General features: G+C 41.7%; 1 protein-coding gene and 1 non-coding gene across 2 annotated transcripts in view; one reads left to right on the top strand and one right to left on the bottom strand.

Moving 5' to 3' along the window:
- The window catches only part of ARHGEF3 (Rho guanine nucleotide exchange factor 3), a 368,353-nt gene that overhangs the window by 324,421 nt on the left and 24,376 nt on the right, over window positions 1-19,556 (bottom strand). The window contains exon 2 of the mRNA XM_029051829.2: window positions 11,378-11,488. Within this exon, the coding sequence (XP_028907662.1) occupies window positions 11,378-11,421 (44 nt within the window). The 5' untranslated portion in view covers window positions 11,422-11,488. The remainder of the gene's footprint in view (window positions 1-11,377; window positions 11,489-19,556) is intronic.
- On the top strand, window positions 12,725-12,862 carry LOC114807034. Its single transcript, XR_003755087.1, has one exon. It is a non-coding gene; the product is annotated as a small nucleolar RNA SNORA7 (small nucleolar RNA).

Here is a 19,556-nt window from a genome sequence, read left to right as displayed (position 1 = left end):
ATATAATTACCTCTTTGGCCTGACAGATTCAAGAAAATGACTTGCTGGCAAAAATGGAAGCCTCATTCGGCAGCCTTCTTGCAACAAAAACACAAGTTAGAAGACCAACACTGTCATCTCCTTGAGGAAGCTATTCCAAAGAAAAGAAGTTAGGAAGCTTCAGCCTGTCATTGACTCCTGAAAATGGTTGCTTACTACTCAGGAGAAATGGAAGTGCAACAAGCTGAGCAGCCTGCATAGGACCAAGTGGCCAACTGCTCCACACTTTCATATGAAAAAGACCATTGTAATAGTCTTGGGGTAACAGCGAAAGGAACTGCCCCCAGAGTAGCTTTGGAGTTCATAAATTCCAATGGTTCTTTGATTTCTCGGTAGCTTAAATCATACAGCCTTAGGCAGCTGCCCCTAAGAATGTCTTCTCCTACCAACTGACCAAGTGGAATGCTTGTGAAGTCAAGCTTATCAACCCAACAGAATGGGGGAAACTTTAATCCATTTCACTTAGAACCTATTTGTAAACTAAACATTTGTGACTTCAAAAAAAAAAAGGAAGAAAAAACCTTAAGATTTAGAAATCCAGAACTTCTGAAGGATAAAATATTGATAGTAATTATTTACTATTATTGAGAATAATAGTAGTATTTATTAAGCACTATGTGCCAAAAACCAAAGCAGCGTGGCTTAGTGGAAAGAACATGAGCTTGGGAGTCAGAGGTTGTGGGTTCTAATCCCGTCTCCATCACATCAGCTGTGTGACTCTGGGCAAGTCACTTAACTTCTCTGTGCCTCAGTTACCTCATCTGTAAAATGGGGATTATGACTGTGAGCCCCACATGGGACACCCTGATTACCTTGTATCTACCCCAGCACTTAGAACAGTGTTTGGCACATAGTAACACTTAACAGATACCATTATTATTATTATACTAAACACTGGAAGAGATAAGATAATCAGGTAGGGCAAAGTCCCTGTCCTAAATGGTGCTCACAGTCTACATAGGAAGATGAACAGGTATTGAATCCCCATTTTACAGATAGGAAGCAGGTCCGGAAAAGTCAAGTGACTTGAACAAAATCACACAGCAGGCAAGTGGTAGAGTCAGGATTAGAATCCAGGTCATCTGATTCCCAAGACTAATATTTTACTCCCAAAACAGTCCTCAAGAGTGTTACTTGAATAGCTATGTCACATTTGGGACAAAAAAAAACCCCCACCAAAAAGAACCCAACAAAAAACAACTTGAGGATACATCCACATGCCTCATTTCTCCCTTATAGACCAGAATCAATCTACCCAAGTGAAAAAATGTGTACACTCTATTTCCAAAATCCTTTTTCTCCCCAACTGCTCTCACACATTTGTTTTCCTTATTCAGTAGTTGTAGAAAGAGTAATCATTTTGATAAGCAGGTGCTGCAAGTTTGATAATGACCTCTTGCTACTCGGCTGAAGAAATAGAGTCACTGAAAAGACAATGGCCACACTGTATCATGGTTTAACAGATTAAGACTGAACAAGGGCCCAAGTTGGTTTGAGAAACTCACTTTGCATACCGAGACCCCAACCTCCCCTCCCCGCCATACCAATATCACCAATCTGGGAAAGGAAGTAGAGGAAGAGAGGGCACTTCCAATCTCAAATATTCTGAGTAGCTGGGACTTGTTCCTAAGTCCCTTCTCTAGGTGTTGAAGTGACAAATTCAGACAAAATAATCCATTGAAAGGAACTTGAAATACACACACACACACACACACCATTGATAAGTTTAACAATTTACATTAGAAGGTTGGGGGGCGGGGGAAGGGGAGAAAGCACTGAAGAAATTATTTAACAACCCTAACTCCAGATTGCCTGGTACATTGTAAATCAGTGTCACTCCACCAACCACTGGACAAGATCCAGCTGCCTACTGGATCTTGTTCTGAAAAGAGAAATGTCAGCTGACCCGCTTCCCTACTAAATATGGGTTTATTGTCACTGCCTTCAGTCACTGCCTTAAGTGGCAGATTTAGAAGAGTATACTTTTCAAAATGAAAAAAATCTGCCCACTCAACTTCTCTGAACCTTTCAAGGGCTTTCCATTTGCTGAAGTACAACCCTTACTAGCTGGGTTAAAAAAAAATTACATGAAATAACTCCTTCAATGGACAAGTCTAAATTGAAAAATGAAGAAACAATGTTTCACTTTATCAGGGCTTTATCACAATTAACTTTACTCTTCTATTCAAACTGTGTTGCCAATACCGCCCAGTAATGAGTCATCAGTGAAAGCTACACATTGTGCAACATAAAGTGTCCTATTCAAGCATTTTTCTAGAAATCAACGCCCCCTTGTAATTTATATTGGACAGTGGGAGTGACCATTGCTGAGTGCATACAAATCTGTGCTGGCAGAGAAGCAGTTTAAATAAGGACACCAATTAAAGATTAGCAACAGATGTAGGAAAGACATTTGAACCTTTGGTAACACTATCTTCCTTTTCAGACACCCTCCACCAGCATGTTTCTAGTCTGACTCTTGAAAGGGACTTTCTCTTCCCCTTAGCGTGGATCAGGCAGGCAAAAGACTAGGTATAGTACTTGGTTTTATTCTCACTACTCAACATTCAACAATTAGACAATTTCAAGAGCTACAAAAGTACCAAGACCCTGTCAAATAAAACCTATGCCACTGTGATATACATATCTCCTGGGGCATTTATGTCAAAGAAACCTCAAAGTTGTGCTTCATTAGGGCAAAAAGGTACAAAAATATTAACTTATTAAAAAGTAGTATACAATAAGGAGTAGGCTTTAAATTAGCAATAGTGGTAGTCATCAGCAGCGTGGCCTAGTGGATAGAGTACGGGCCTGGGAGTCAGAAGGACCTGGGCTCTAATCCCGGCTCCACCACTTGTCCGCTGTGTGATTTCGGGCAAGTCCCTTCCTTTCTCTGTGCCTAGTTACCTTATCTGTAAAATGGGAATTAAGACAGTGAGCCCATGTGAGACAAGTGATTAGCTTGTATCTACCTCAGCTCTTAGTACAGATGCCTGACACATAGTAAGCACATAAATACAATTTAAAAAAAACTAAGCACTCAATGAGTGCCATACACTGTAATAAGCACTTGGGAAAGTACAACAGAAGCACAAGGCACATTCCCTGTCCACAAAGCATTTACACTCCAATGTGGGTGGCAGAAATGAAAATATGTACAAATAGTGGAATCAGAATAATTGAATGTTCTACCTGTAATCAATAATGTCTGTCTTCTATCATCACTGGTATTACTGAGCACTTAGTACAGTGCTCTGCACACAGTAAGTGGTTGGGAGAATACAACAGAGTTGGTAGACACATTGCTTGTGTACAATGAGTTTACAGTCTAGGGAGAGAGACTGATATAAATATATAATTTATAATATATAAATTATTAATAAATAATAATATATATATAATAATATATAGTATAGGAACTGTTGTGGGGTTGGGGGTAGGGCAAATATCAATTACGCAAAGGTCACAGATCCAAGCACAGAGAAGATACATATGGGAGAGGGAGCTGGAGAAAAGATGACAAATCAAGGAAGACCTCTTGGAGGAGTTATGACCTTAATAAGATGTTGAAGGTGGAGAGAGTAGAAGTCTAGCATATATGGAGGGAAAGGGAGTTACAAGCTACAGGGAGGACTTGGGAAACGGGTCAGTGGTGAGATAAGATTGGGCCATGGCAAGTAGCTGGCTCCAGAGGAGCAAAGTGTGTGGGCTGGGCTCTAGTAGATTGTACTACTAGATAGTAACCTACTTGAGGGTAGGGATTCTATTGTACACTCAACATTTAGTACAAGACTGCACAAAGTAGGTGCTCACATATACTCTTAATTGAAAATATGCAATTAAATATACAGAAGTGTTGGGCTGGGATAAAAATACCTAAGTCCTAGAGGTGACCTTTGGGTTGATACTGCTTGGGCTGTTGGGAATTGGGGAAGGCCTAATGGAGGACGTGGGATTTTAGAAGGGCTTTGAAGATGGGGAGGGCAACATCAATGTGATAGAAGCTCACTGTGCTTCAAAACACTAAAAAAATACTGCAAGGATCCCTTCTACCTTGGAGGATATGGGATAAGTATTTAATTGGGTAGGCAAAGAATTAGCTACTCCTGTTATTCAATGTAGAAGGCTGAGTGGCTCAGTGGTTTAAGCAATGGATTAGAAACTTTAAGGCTATGCATTCTAATCCCGACTGACATTAACTTGCTTTCACATCAAATCAAGTGTGGCTTAGTGGAAAGAGCACACGCTTGGGAGTCAAAGGTTGTGGGTTCTAATCCCAGCTCTGCCATTTGTCAGCTGTGTGACTGGGCAAGTCACTTAACTTTTCTGTGCCTCAAGTACCTCATCTGTAAAATGGGGATTAAGACTGTGAGCCCCATGTGGGACAACCTGATGACCTTTTATCTACTCCACCCCTTAAACCCATAGTAAGTGCTTAAATACCATCATTATTTATTAATAAACATCTCTCTGTAATACAGGATAGTGAAGGATTCAGCAATTGGTAAAGATAAGATCCAAAACCAAATAGGGATCTTACCATAACACTACTGTTGAACTTGTAAGAAAGGATTCATAAAGCCACCAACTGTGATTTTTTGAGGTAGAATCTAAGCATTATTATATGAAGAGTAGGGGATGACCAACCACAGGTCACTTCAGAAACATGATCAAAACTCTCAGTGACGTATAAGCAGTCACTGACTTTCAACTGCCCAAGTTACAAGTAACGGCACTTCCAAAATCTCTGATTTTATACCATTTTGGATTTATAACATTGGTTCCAACTTTCTGACACCAGGCCTGTAAATTAAGCTCCTTGTGGGCAGGGATCGCATCTACCAACTCTGTTGTACTCTCCTCTCCCAAGCACATGGTTTAATGCTCTACACACAGTAAGCGCTCCATAAATGCCAATGATTTCCTAATTCCATTCCCTCCCTCGCTACGGCTTTCCTGTTCTCCCTCCCCATACTTGCCACCCTAGCTTCTCATCCTCCAGGTACCTCCCCTGACCCTCTTCAGAACTGCAAAGCCAAGATGCCTACGCCAGATCATGGTAGGCTTAAGGAGGAGACCAGTAGGGTGATGGCAGGAGCAGCAGCAACAATACTGCTGCAGGAATTGCCATGCAGCTCTCTTCTCCCCCTCTTCCCCTTCCTTCTCCACTGTCAGCTCCTTCCTTCCCTGCAGCCATTCGCCCCAAACTCCAGACTTTGCTGTGCTGGAGGACAGGGGTCATGGGCTGTGAGGAAAGCCAGCAGCTCAAGCTGCCTAATAAAAACAAAACCCCAGAAAAATCAACAGCTGGGTCTCCTGGGAATCCAGTCAAGGGAAAAAAAGAAAAAAAAAGTCTCCACATCACCTCAGACCATCAGAAAACCTCACCCAGACCCACCCATGAGCTTTGTTGTTTTTTTAAACAATGGTTTTTGTATTTTAGAGTGTACAGTGCAATATTTTTAACTTACGTGATTTTTATGTCAATAGGATTGCTAGTTACAATGCGACATTAATTTAGCTATATTACGAATACATGACTGAGTTCTGAGTAGTTTTGGTAAAAATAGGGTTTTCAGCCTTGGTTCAGGAACCTGTCCCCCATTTATACCCCATTGTTCCTATGAGAAACTTGGGTCCTATTTACAACATTTTACCTTAAGATGCATTTTTCAGGAGCTAATTGTGCATACATCTGAGGACTACCTGAATTCTGAAAGGCTTGTGAATTTGCTTTAAGAAGCCAATTAAAGCAACCTCACATCACCAATATTCACAATAAGTGCTTAAATACCATTAAAAAAACAGCAAAACAACATTCATCATAAACTGGGCAGAATATGTGACAAGGTTGGGCTTCAGAAAATTACCTAAGTTAAACTGAAGAGGGGTGTATACAAGAAAGGAAGGCAAAAATAATTTAGAGACAGTGATAAATATCCTCAAATAATGTCTTCCAATAGTCCACTACCATGCTACAACAGACTGACGTATTCCAATAAGAAATTGGGTGTCTTTTGGGACAGGAGCTCTGGGAAGATCGTTATACAAAGAGGAGAAGTCACAAGACAGTTCCAGGATCTGCAAATAGGAAATGTAATTGTGTAGCCTGGGCTTAAAATAAATGCAACAGCCCTGTACTCTCAGAACTACACACAAACTTGTTCTAACTAAAAGTTACTATAGTCATCTAAACTTCATGTGAGCTACTGTTCAGAATTCGAGGACATGAATATTACAGTTCAGTCGCTAAATCAATAGTATTTATTGAGCTCTGAGTGCAGAGCACTGTACTACATGTTTGAGAGAATACAATACAGAATTGGTAGACACTTTCCCTGCTTACTGGGAGCCTACAGCCTAGAGGGGGAGACAGACAAGGAAATAAATTACAGATACGTACTTATGTGCTGTGGTGAATAAAGGGTACAGATCCAAGGTCAAGAGCGATGCAGAAGGGAGAGGGAGTAGGAGAAATGAGGACTTAGTGGGGAAGGCCTCTTGGGGAAGATGTGACTTTAATAAGGTAAGGCTTACAAAGAAGGGAAAGTGGTGGTCTGTTGGATATGAAGGGGGAGGGAGTTACAGACCAGAGGGAGGATGTGGGAGAGAGGTCGGTGACGAGATAGATGCAATCGAGGTATAGTGAGTGGGTTGGTGGTGAAGAGGAGAAGCATGTGGGCTGGGTTGTAGTACAAAACTCAGCAAGGTAAGAGGAGGGAGTGAGCTGATTGAGTGCCTTAAAGCTGATGGTAAAGAGTTTGCTTGATGCGAAGGTGGGTGGACAACCCTTGGAGGTTTCTGAGAAATGGGGATATGTGAGCTGATTTTTTTTTTTTTAGAATCTGGGTAGCAGAGTGAAGTAAGGACTGGAATGGGGAGAGACAGGAGGCAGGGAGGTCAGCGAGGAGGCTGATGCAGTAGTCAAAGTGGATTATGACAAGTGGTTGGATCAGTGAAGTAGCAGTTTAGATGGAGAGTAAAGGGTTTATTTTAGCTACCTTGTGAAGGTAGAACTGACAGGACTTGGTGACAGAGTGAATATGTCCTAAGGTGCCTTTCTGTTTAAAAAAAAAAAAATCAATGAAAAGAGTATCATCTATTATTGCTCCACACAGCAACATTTAAATGGCTGGTATTTGCTACTGGCTACACTGAGTTTCTATGTTAAGAAAGAAAATTGTCTTATTCCTGCAAGTTGGAGCAAAGGGAAACATGAAATCAGAAGTCCTCAGGAGGCACCTGAAACAGAGTGCATTGAAAGGAGTACTGTGCAACACCTGCCCCTGATCCATAACTTCAATTTTGCTTCTCCAGGGCAGAAAAGTAAAATTGCCCAAGCCATACAACTTTGGAAAGCTGAAAGCTGATGAGAACATCCTTTGGCTGAAACCAGGATATTCCAGGTACCGGGGCAATTCACCCACATACATCCCTAAAATATGAAATAACCTAGTCTGATATGATAATATAATCAGTTAACTCATGGCGAGATTACACATTTAAAATATTTTTCATTAAAAACTGATCCCCAGTCCAATCCACTAGATCTGAGTGGAAACACAAAACTAAGTTTCAAGACTGATATTTCAAGACTGACAAACTGATGTTGTCGGGGAAAATAAAAAAAAATCGTGCTGTTGCCTGGCAAGAATTTTATATCAGATTTCCCCAGGAGGGAGAGTTATATGACTCATATCATCTCCACCCCATTAAAGAACAGAAGTATTCAAACATTGTAATATGCCATGCTTCATGGGATATGGACTTCCTCTTTCATAACATTTTGGAGCAGACACAGAAATTCTTATTCTCAAACCTAGGTAGGTTCTTCTGCAATGGCTATAGGTTCAAAAAACAGAAAACCAACAGCTCATCCCAGAGGATGAATAGGAATCAGTTCAGACTGAAGAAAGACACTTGAGAAGCGGGAACCGAAGTGAATTCAAGTGAAGGACTTCCCAGAGAGACGCCAATCAAGATTCACTCATGCAGAAAACACACTAGCCCAAGCATGCACACAAGCAGAGAAAGGACCTCCCTGGCTCAAAGTCATACAGACCCATTTGCTAGATGCATGAAAACCGTTCTTAACATTAGCTCTTAGCAGAGATTTCTTACCTCCTTTTGGCTCCTTTCCACAGAAAGCCACTGCAATTTTCTTCCACATTAAAAGGAAAGATCTGAATCCTGTCAAGTTTTGCTAAGGCAATATCTTAATTCGGGGGGGGGGGGGGAGTTGCTAGAAGCCTTGATACCCACAACAGCCAAATAAAATTGATTTGATTGATTTATCTGTCACTAGTCTAAAGTAATTCAGCAGTACAAATTGGGACTGGCAGTGCAGAAATTTGGATTGGTCCTCCATTTGCTGGGGCAATTTTTGTTAAGTTCTTTCTGATAATTCAGTAGCGTTTCTACCAGGATCCTTATTCCATCCCTCCACTATCTGTCCCCTACCTAACTCTGACTATGCATAGTGGGGTGGCACAATAATACTAACCCCATAAAGCGGTCTTTGCTATTGCCACCCTGGATAATTGGGTGAATGGCTAAGAATGTTTTATTATTGTCTGCATTTATTAAATGCTTACTTTGTCTAAGAGAAGCAGCATAGTCTAGTGAATAAAGCATGGGCCTGGAAGTCAAAGGACCTGGGTTCTAATCCCCTTACAACTTGTCTGCTGTGTGACCTTGGGAAAGTCTCTTAACTTCTCTGTGTCCAGTTACTCATCTGTAAAATGAAGAATGGCTGAGGCTGACAAGTTACCTCTCACTTCTTTTTACCACCAAACCCAAAAATCCATTTCCAAAACTACCAACCTACATAAAAACTATAGATTTTACCATCTTGTTTTCATTGTTTGGTAATAACCAAAAGTAGTTATGCTAGCAGAAATATCATCAGGTTCAAGGAGGGTAAGGATTAAAGATGAATGGCTTATAATGGGCAAGTAGGTGGAAAATTATGGATGGTAGATGGTACAACCCTAAACATTAGAATGGATGTCACAGAAGGCAACAAGCACACAGTTCGTCCATTCATTCAATTGTATTTACTGAGCACTTACTGTGTACAGAGCACTCTACTAATTCATCCAGGCATTCTGTTACCACGGTCAGAGATGGAATTCTGAGCTAGATGAACTATTGATTTGACCTAGACTGTAAGCTTGTTGTGGGCAGGGAATGTGTCTACCAACTCTGTTGCACTGTACTCCCCCAAGCACTTGTTTTATAGTGCTCTGCACACAGTAAATGCTCAATAAATACCATCGACTGACTGACCTAGTAATAACATTTCTTCTATTTTTCTAAAACCTAGACAATCTTCTCTGATAGTTTTGTAAAGATTGTGAGCACTTTAAAAATACCTAATTGAAAGATTTTAAATCTGGCTGCCCTGGAATTCAAAATTTAAGGCAAAAATTTGATAACCTGGAAGCTGGTTGTCACCGTCATCACCAATGGTACTTATTGAGTACCTACTGTGTACAGAGCACTGTACTAAGCGTTTGGGAAAGTACAAGACAAGAGAGTTGATAGACACGTTCCCTGCCTACCACAAGCTTACATCCTAGAAGGGAGGCAGACATTAATATAAATAATTTATAATGTATCACTTATAGATATGTACATAGGGGCCGTGGGGATGAGGGTGGGGGAGAAATAGCAAATGCCCAAACTAATGGTATTTATTAAGCACTTACTCTGTGCAGAGCACTGTACTAAGCACTTGGGCCAGTACACTATAATAGAATTAGCAGACACATTCCCTACCCATAACAAGCTTACAGTCTAAAGGGGGAGGTCACAGATTGGAGTGCAAAGATGACACAGATGTTACAAATCATCAGGTAAATTGAGATACTAAACCACTACCATAGTCTTCAATGCTTTATGCATTATCACAACTTCAGTACCTAAACCAATGAAAATTGATGGTTTAAGTAATAGTTATGTGAAGTCATACCTTGGAAATAGAAAAGTTAACTAAATTTGGCTTTGGATAATAATTAGAACACTGCCTCAAATTATATTACATAAAAACTTAACAGAGCTATTCAAAATTTACCTTATTTCTTGGTACTTGATTTTTTGGAATAATTGAATGAAACTCAGCAATATTTTTAAACTGGCCCACAGTGTAACACAATTATACCACTTCACAGACCATCATAAGGAATGCTTTTTGCAACAACAATAAGGAAAGGAGACATAAAACATCTCTATCTTTCCCTTCAGTCTCCATGTCATCTACCAGCCTGGTCCCACAAAAGGGATACTCAGCTGATGAAATGTGATTCCCCAGACCCACAATTCCCTGAAGAGAAAAATATGAAGCAGTATGGATGATTATTCACATGTGGATAGCAATTACATTTATTAAGTGCTTACTGGGTGAAATGCAATGTACTAAGTGGTTGGGAGAGTACAAGATAAAAGACTTGGCAGTCATGTTCCCTGTGCACAAGAACTTACAGGACACAAAATTTTTTTTCTTCTTCCAACATTTTCCACTACCTACAACTGTCAATATCCTATAGTTTAACTACTGATCCGCATCTGCCTGGTTGTTAGTAAAGACCTCAAAAATTTGTACAGTGGATGTTAGTAGTGCTTCACACAACAGTGGTGAATAAGGTAACTAAGGGTACAGCAGCCATCTGCTGCTGAGGAAGATACATAGTGATATTCTGTTCCTCAAACCAACTGCACTCCTACCCCAGCTAACTGTCTCACAATGCAGGCTGTTAGAGGGGGCCCAGTCAAGAGAGTGTGGATGGTTAAGTGCAGTTCATCACCACTACTGGAAAAACAACTAAAATGTGCATCTTACTGATGGTGGGATTCCCTTAAAACAATCCTAGGCAAATAACCGATATCCCACGTAACCTGATAGCTGAAGAAATAAGAGGACCAACCTGGAAAAGGAATCTTATAAAACTGCCTGCTTCACGCAAACCAAAGCTCCCCCCAAAAAGATGACTGGTAAGATCTACTCTACTTTTGCAGGGCTTAAATGTATGTTACCTCAGTTACCTTATCTGTAAAATGGGGATTAAGACTGTGAGCCTCATGTGGGACAACCTGATTACCCTGTATCTACCCCAGCACTTAGAACAGTGCTTGGCACATAGTAAGCGCTTAACAAATACCAACATTATTATTATGATTATAAATGTAATATTAAGAAAACACCACACGCAACACAGAGTCTGAAGTCATCAACTCTGTACAGAATATGTGAAAGGACCTTTAAATAATTTTAAAATAATTTCTCTCTCTGGTGTTTATCATAGCCCTCTCTTGCTTACACTAATGCCTGTTTTCTTACCTTTCTTTACTTCCTTCCATCCCTTTGCAAGCCAACTGGTTCATTATTATCGGGTTGTCCAGGGGTGTGGGATTGTCCAGTGATGCTGGGCTGCTGACATTGAGCTTTTTCCTAAAAAAAACAAACAAAAAAAAACACAAAAAAAGTTCTGAGGATGCTCAACATAAACAGGAAATAGTTTCAAATAAATGCAAGAATAATCTGTGCAGCCCATTTGTAGTTTGGTGTTCCATGATCCTAAAATTTAGCACTACAGAAAGTAAGATCTCTAGTTTGCTTCAGTTTTCCTTTCATTGTTACTCCATTCTCTGTCTCCTTCATGAGCTCCTCCTCCCCCTCCTATCCCCCTAACTGTAGGGGGTTCGTCAAGGGTTAGTTCTTGGTCCCCTTCTGTTCTCCATCTAGACTCACTCCCTTGGTGAACTCATTTGCTCCTACAGCTTCAACTTTCATCTCTATGCAGATGACACCCAAATCTACATCTCCTCCCCTGTTCTCTCCCCCTTCCCTCCAGGCTCGTATTTTCAAAACTTGTAGTGAAAATTCACATTATAGCAGAACTGAATATACATAGGTGGCATTGCTGGAACTGCCCTAGATGTTGAGTTTGCCATCTGTGGTAGATCCAAGACTCAGTCACAAAGAAGCTTGGAACCCTACAACGTGCTACCCAAGTAACAGCATTCAGTGAACTACGTTACTGATGGAGATTCTCAGTTGTACACTGGGTTTATCCAGTGCACTTAACCTACATAATTTTTTCAACCCACAGGGAAGCAGTGTGTAATCATTTCCATATATTCTTGAGGAAGTGCTTCAAGATTACAGTAATCAGAGTATCGCTCTTAGGTGAATGAGTCAAGGACTTTTGACGATGCCCTCAGTCTACTAAGTTGAAAGACCTACCCAGAGGACCAGAATCTTCATTGCAGCCGTCAGCATGGCTATGCAGATAGGCATATAGTAAGCATTTAAATACCATAATAATAATTAAACAAGAAAGCCTACTTTGCTCAGTTGATCACTCAATCGGTGGTATTTATTGAGCACTCAGACATAGCGGGACCTGGTAGAAAGAGCATGGCCTTGAAGTCAGAGGACCTGGGTTCTAGTCCCGATTCTACCACAAACCTGCTGTGTGACCTTGAGCAAGTCACCTAATGTCTCTGTGCCTCAGTTCCCTCATCTGTAAAATGGAGATTCAATCTGATTCTCCCTTCTACTTAAAGTGTTTGATAGAGTACACTACAACAGAGTTGGCAGGCACATTCCCTGCCCATCAAGAGCTTACACTTTAGAAGGGGAGACAGATATTAAAATAAATCAAGGCTAAGTACGTAAGTGCTGTCCCTCTCAGGATCGCACCTGGAGAGTTTCCAGTACTCTACCAGTCTCGGCTGTGGGAGGGAGAGTCAAGCAGAGGCATACCCATTCCATTCCTAGCTTGGGCAGTGGCTAGCGAGTGGAAGGCAATCTGCTACAAGTCAAAACTCCCCTGTGCTGGGCAGAAGCGGCATGGGAGAGAGTTGAGGGCAGAGACAAGTTGACTATGCAGAAGAGAGCAACGATAAACCACTTATGTATTTTTAACCAAGAAAATTTTATGGATACACTACCAGAACTACTGCAGATGGAGGTGGGGCGTTCTGCGAGAGATGTGTCCATGGAGTTGCTACAGGCCAGAGATGACTTGACAACATAAGAAAGAAAGTGCTGTGGGGCTGTTTTGGCAGGCGTGCTATTTTTCTGAAAGTTTCATCCCAAGTAATAAGATAACTAACTTGTTACCATACGATTCCTCCTTTGTCTGTGATGAGGATGGAAGCATCTAGTGATCAATAAATGATGATGATACATCATTAAACAATGATGATGATAACGATTTCTACTGTTCAGTGGCAGGCGACAACGGCAGACAGGTGTAAGAGGAGGACTACATTTAAACAATTACATGACATCTGCAATGCAAACTTAGCAAAAATCAAAAACATCAGCAGACCCCACAAGAATCAGACAATAGAGTGGCCGATACAAAAGTGCGGAAGAGTTTCTTTACATCTAGATAACCAGAGGGACAAAACACCTTCAAACGATAGTATATTCAACTTTGAGCACCACTTCAGAGAAACATAGCAGATAGATTCACCCCCCAGAGATAAGCAGGGAAATCTTGTGAAGAGATGTCAAGAAAACTAAGAAGATCTTCTGAACTTTTTTTTTTGGTATTTGTTAAGCGTACAGTGCCTCCACTATACTAAGCTCTGGGGTAGATAGAAGCTAATCAGGTTGGACACAGTCCATGTCCCACGTGGGGCTCACAGTCTTAATCCCCATTTTACAGATGAGGTAACTGAGGTACAGAAAAGTGATTTAGCCAAGGTCACATAGCAGACAAGTGGTGGAGCTAGGGCTAGAACCCAGGTCCTTCTGACTCCCAGGAACCATGTTCTATCCACTAAGTCACGCTGCTTCTCTTCAATCATAAAGGATGAAAGCCTTTCATAACAGAGCAAACCCAGCCAAAAATCTGAAGACATGGCCTTAGCTTCAACTTTTAAAGAAGTTACTATCAGAAGCAACGACATGATGAATGATAAGGCATGTTGGTCTGATGGTATTCCTGCAGAAACTGAAGTCAGAAGTGGACCTAAAATCCTTACCTATAGGTGTGAACTTTTCTAAATATGGGGAACACTAATGAAATGCCACAGGATTCATTCATTCACTCATATTTATTGAGCGCTTTACTGTGTGCAAAGCACTGTACTAAGCACAGGATTGAAATGATGCCACCAAAATCTCCATTTTCAAAAAGAAAGGTAAAAGCTGACTGTGAAAACTTGAAATTTCTCACTGCTTTCCACCTGTCAACGAAATTCTAGCCTGGATCCCACTAGTATGCTGCTAAAGGAAAATTACCCTTGAAATTCTTGTATGACAATGTGGCCGACTAAAATACAGCACAATACACATGACTTTTGCACCACGAGTTCAGTGAGCAACATTAAAACCCATATAATCAATCCTATTTGAGCGCTTACTGTGTGCAGAACACTGTACTAAGCACTTGGGAGAGTACAGATTTGTAGACCTGGCAAAAAACTTTTGACCGCACCAACAGACAACTGCTAGGTAAATTTGGCAGCCCTGTTTTCCTTAGGTTACTCCACAATGGAGTGGTATGGCTAGTCAAGTCAGAGCTGGAAATGCCACTGGAGTAAAGCATAGTTGTGTGTTCAGTCCAGTCCTGTTCAAACTATTCTATACTGTCATGCTGGAGGTTGGGATGAGAGTTCTAATAGTTTCACCTCTTGCTTTCCTCTGGCTCTTTCTCTTCTATCTTCAAACACGCTCAAGCCCCCTCCATATTATGACACCTGGACAGAGTTGGATACACCGCCAGTGCTCAGGGTAATCAATGTTGTGAGTCCACCACCCCCACAACTGTTGTGTATGACAGCATCACATCATACAGTATGTGATATCAAAACAAGAGTGGCAGGAACTCTCCCCCTGAATCTTCAGGACCTTCTCCCCCTCCCTACTGACAGATTAAACCTGGATCTGAGACAGAGTCATACCTGATCTTTAAAAAATAAATAATTAAAAAGTGGTATCTGTTAAGGGCTTACTGTGTGCCCAACGCTGTTCTAAGCCCTGGGATAGGTACAAGTTAATTAGGTCAGAAACCATCGCTGTCCTGCATGGGACTCACAGTCTAGGTAGGAGGGAGAACAGATTTGAGCACCATTTTACAGTTGAGGAAACTGAGGCATAGACAAGTTAAGTGAGCTGTCCAAGGTCACACAGCAAGCAATTTTAGACTGTGAGCCCGTTGTTAGGCAGGGATTGTCTCTGCTGCCAAACTGTACAATCCAAGTGCTTAGTACAGTACTCTGCACACAGTAAGCACTCAATAAATATGACAATGAATTGGCAGAGCTGGGATTAGAACCCAGGTCCTTCTAATTCCCAGGCCCAAGCTCTTTCCATTAGGCCACGCTGCTTCTCTTTTCCACCCAGGCTCCTCTCATGGCACGCTCAGCCCCCCAGCGGTATTCTCCATCTCCCCAGGCCGATAGATGGTGGGTCTACCGGTGGTCAGGCAGAGTGAAATGGCTGCCTCTGAGTCGGGCAGACCATGTCTGGTTGGTCCCTTTTAAGACCAGCAGCCTCAGGCATCACTGCCGAGTACACCAGTCCCTCAGGGTATCCACCAGTCCCCATCAGATGATGCTCTCACCCTGTCTTCCCACCACCCTAATCTAGCCACTCCCTACATCTTCACCTTCGCATTGCCCCATACCATCCCCACATCCTCCTGTTCAATTGTGGGTCCCTCATCTGCTAATCCCATGATGGGATGGTCCCAGGTCCCAGGCCAGGGCCACAGGGTGGGGAGGGAGTTCCAGTATGGGATCGGGAGTTATTGGAAAGGGGTGTGGAAAGTTTGCTTGCTCTCTGTCACGCTTGAGGGTGGCTTTTGACATGGGCAGGGATTGCAGCAGTGGCAGCATGAGTTTGCATTGGGGGTGTTCAGGGCCCGCCCACACCCCCCCACACACCACAGCCTGCAGCTCCTGGGCTTCAGCCCTGTGAACCTTTAACTAAATAATAATAATTATGGTATTTGTTAAGCACTTACTATGTGCCAAGCACTGTTTTAAGTGCTGGGGTAGATGCAAGGTTATCCGTTTGTCCCACATGCGGCTCACAGTCTTAATCCCTACTTTACAGATGAGGGAAGTGAAGCACAGAGAATTTGACTGACTTGCCCAAAGCCACACAGCTGACAAGTGGTAGATCCGGGATTAAAACCCATGACCTATGACTCCCAGACCCGTGCTCTTTCCATTAAGCTGCCCCTGGATCTGGACTAAACAAAGGTGGCACATCCAGCTTCTTGAGCAGTTTAAATAACACACCTTATGAGCCATAGTTAACATGAAACTGCAACACAAGCTTACCAAAAATAAGATTCTGAAACACACACACAGTGTACCCTCATTTCCCCCAAACCCTTAACTCCTCCTTCCCATCCATAGTTTCAGGCTTTCTTTTCTGTCACTCACACGCACTCAAAAAGCCTCCCATTCTGGCAACATCAAACTCCTTTCCTGAGAGCATTCAGGCTGTTACCACCCTGTCCCATCCCAAAATGTTTATATGGTTTAACTTGTGTCATACACGCAACTGGATTCCTATCGTAATCAAGATACTTCCCTTTCTTTTCTTCTTTAGAACAGGTACTTGTGGCAGAGCACGCCAAATTCTTATTCCACCATACACTTAATAAATAATTATGAACTAAACAAAGTCAAAGCTGGCAGGGTTCCAATTTCTTAATAGCTAAGTCAGCTGCATAGTCTCTGTGCTGAGCAAAAGCAACTGCGCTATCTTCCTGAACTTACACCCAACACACACACATACACACACACACTCTCTCTCTCTCTCTCTCGCTCAGAATACTAAGCAAGGTGAGGAGGAGTTTCCTGAAGCAAGGCAGGCTGTCCCTTGGGGGGAAGCCCTCAGAATACATAAACATAAAATAAGATTACAATGAGTCACCATGAAAATACATATATACTCTTTTCAAGAGGAAATGAGGGTACGGGGGGGTAGGGGGAGGTGGGGCGTGTTCCTCTCCCATAACTGTTTATATAAATCTATGTGGGGACAAAATTGGAAATGGACAAGTGAGAGACAAATGGTAATACCATCCAAGGCAGAAATCAGAGAGCATACTATTATCAATCGAGACATCTGACACATGGAAGAGGAAGCAGCTGTCTGCTCCCCACAAGTGGCTTTCTGGGTGAGTGAGAATAAAAGCTGAAACAACTCTCGATGCCTCAGCGGAAGAGAAATCCCAAAAGTTATGGGAAAGCCAAGGTTCCAGTTGCACAATTACTACTAACAGCCATGTGATATGTTGGTGCTTCCCAGAGAGAGAAAAAGAAATTCATAATTCTAATTTCAGCAAATGTCAAAATCCCATGACCTGATTGATGGGTATCTGTTTCGTAGGCCCAAGGGCACACTGAAAGGCTGTCCTAGAGGTGTAACAAAGCGCCAAAGTCTAGATCAACCTCTTGGAGTTTGATCTACTTTAGGGTCACAGTTCATTTCTCGGACCCTTGAGACTTGATGGCTCAACAGCTTAAACCTCATTTGATATGATAATTTCATAACTAGAGATCACTGGGATAGATAAGATTACAATATATACCGTTAGTTTGGAATTCTATTTCTATCTATTCATTTCAAATAAGCGAGGACTTAATTCAGCCAATTTTCCTTTAATATGATAGTTGTGATCTCAAAGAAGCTCATGTTAAAGGAAAAATCACACGGCATGGCCTAGTGGATAGAGCACAGGTCTGGGAGTTAGAGGACCTGGGCTCTAAGCCTGGCTCTGCCACTTGTCTGTTGTGTGACTTTGGGAAATTCACTGAAGCGCTCTGTGCCTCAGTTCACTCATCTGCAAAATGGGGATTCCATACTTGTTTTCCCTCCTATTTAAACTGTGAACCTCATCTAGGACCTGATTACCTTTTATCTACCCCAGTGCTTAATACGATGCTTGACATGTAGGAAGAACTTTACAAATACCACAATTATCATTGTTATGATACTCACTGCTTGAGTAATATCATGCCCATGCACACAACAATTTCTCCAGACATCAGATCATGCCATATCCGGATGGAGACCCACTGTGGCAAAAACTATAAATTAAACTCTTTTGATTTTCAATATAAAGAATTTCCCTCCTTCCCATTAGGGGAATGGTTTACAGAATTGATCTATCTTCTATTTTATGAAACACTCTGGACTGACTTTTTAAGAGGCAGGGAATTTTTTAAACAAAGACTTATGAGTGCTTCAAGGGCAGGTATTATGTCTTTTACTTCAGTGATTTAAGAATATTATGTTTTTTGTTAAGCCAAGCACTGTACCAAGTGTTAGGGTAGGTTTGAGATAATCACACTGGACACAATCCTTGTCCCACACAACGCTCAGAGTCTAAGGGGAAGGGAGAACAAGTCATGATTCCCCATTTTACAGATGAGAAAACTGAGGCCCACCATAGTTAAGTGACTTGTCCAAGGTTACACAGCATGCATGAGGCAGAGCGGGGATTAGAACCCAGGTCCTCTGACTCGCTGGCCCATGCTCTTGCCACTATGCCACACTGCTTCTCAAGCACCTAGTACAGTGTCCTGCAAACAGTAAGCATTCAAATACCAATAACAGAGATTAAGTCCTGAGCATCAGTGTATTTCAATTTCTAACCCACACTGATCAGCTCTAGCATGAAGACCAAGATATTTCAGAGAAGCAATATCAGAAAGCTGTTTAAAGGAAGTAAAGGGGTAGACCATGGGGGAGAATAACTTCTTATTCATAAAGTCTCTTGAATCCACTGATATCATTAGCGTGGCTCAGTGGAAAGAGCATGGGCTTTGGAGTCAGGGCTCATGAGTTCGAATCCCAGCTCTGCCACTTGTCGGCTGTGTGACTGTGGGCGAGTCACTTCACTTCTCTGTGCCTCAGTTCCCTCATCTGTAAAATGGGGATGAAGACGGTGAGCCCCACGGGGGACAACCTGATTCCCCTATGTCTACCCCAGCGCTTAGAACAGTGCTCGGCACATAGTAAGCGCTTAACAAATACCAACATTATTATTATTATTATTATATCATTGACCTGCATGACTGCCTATGATAACTAATTCCACATGTTTACATACCATTAAGTGGAGTGTATGCTTTCCTTTTTTTTTGTCTCAAACCAACTATCTTTAAGTTCAGTGGGTGCAATCTAGTCACAGTGTTGTGGGAGTTGATAAACAACAATTTTGTGTTCACCATGTTAACTCCTTTCATGAATGCATCAACTTAATCAGCCCTATCTTTGTCTGTCTCTCTTCGTTCGGAAACTTTTCCACCCAGTGAATCACATGTACCTTCTCCAGCTCCTTTCTAGGATACAGCAGCTGGAATGCCACCAATTATTCCAGGTGTGTGAATACTATGTTTTTTATGGTAATAGATTAGGTTTTTCTATTCTTAATCCATTTCCTGATGATGTCCAGAATTTGGCTGGCCTTTATGGTTGTTGAAGTTGCCTACCGTATCGATGATTTAAAATGTTAGCAATAATTTTATATATTATA

The sequence above is a fragment of the Ornithorhynchus anatinus genome, chromosome X1 (genome assembly GCF_004115215.2).
Source record: "Ornithorhynchus anatinus isolate Pmale09 chromosome X1, mOrnAna1.pri.v4, whole genome shotgun sequence".
Classification (NCBI taxonomy): Eukaryota; Metazoa; Chordata; class Mammalia; order Monotremata; family Ornithorhynchidae; genus Ornithorhynchus; species Ornithorhynchus anatinus.
The sequence above is the reverse complement of the archived record's forward strand: the minus strand, read 5'-3'. Positions and strand labels throughout refer to the sequence as shown.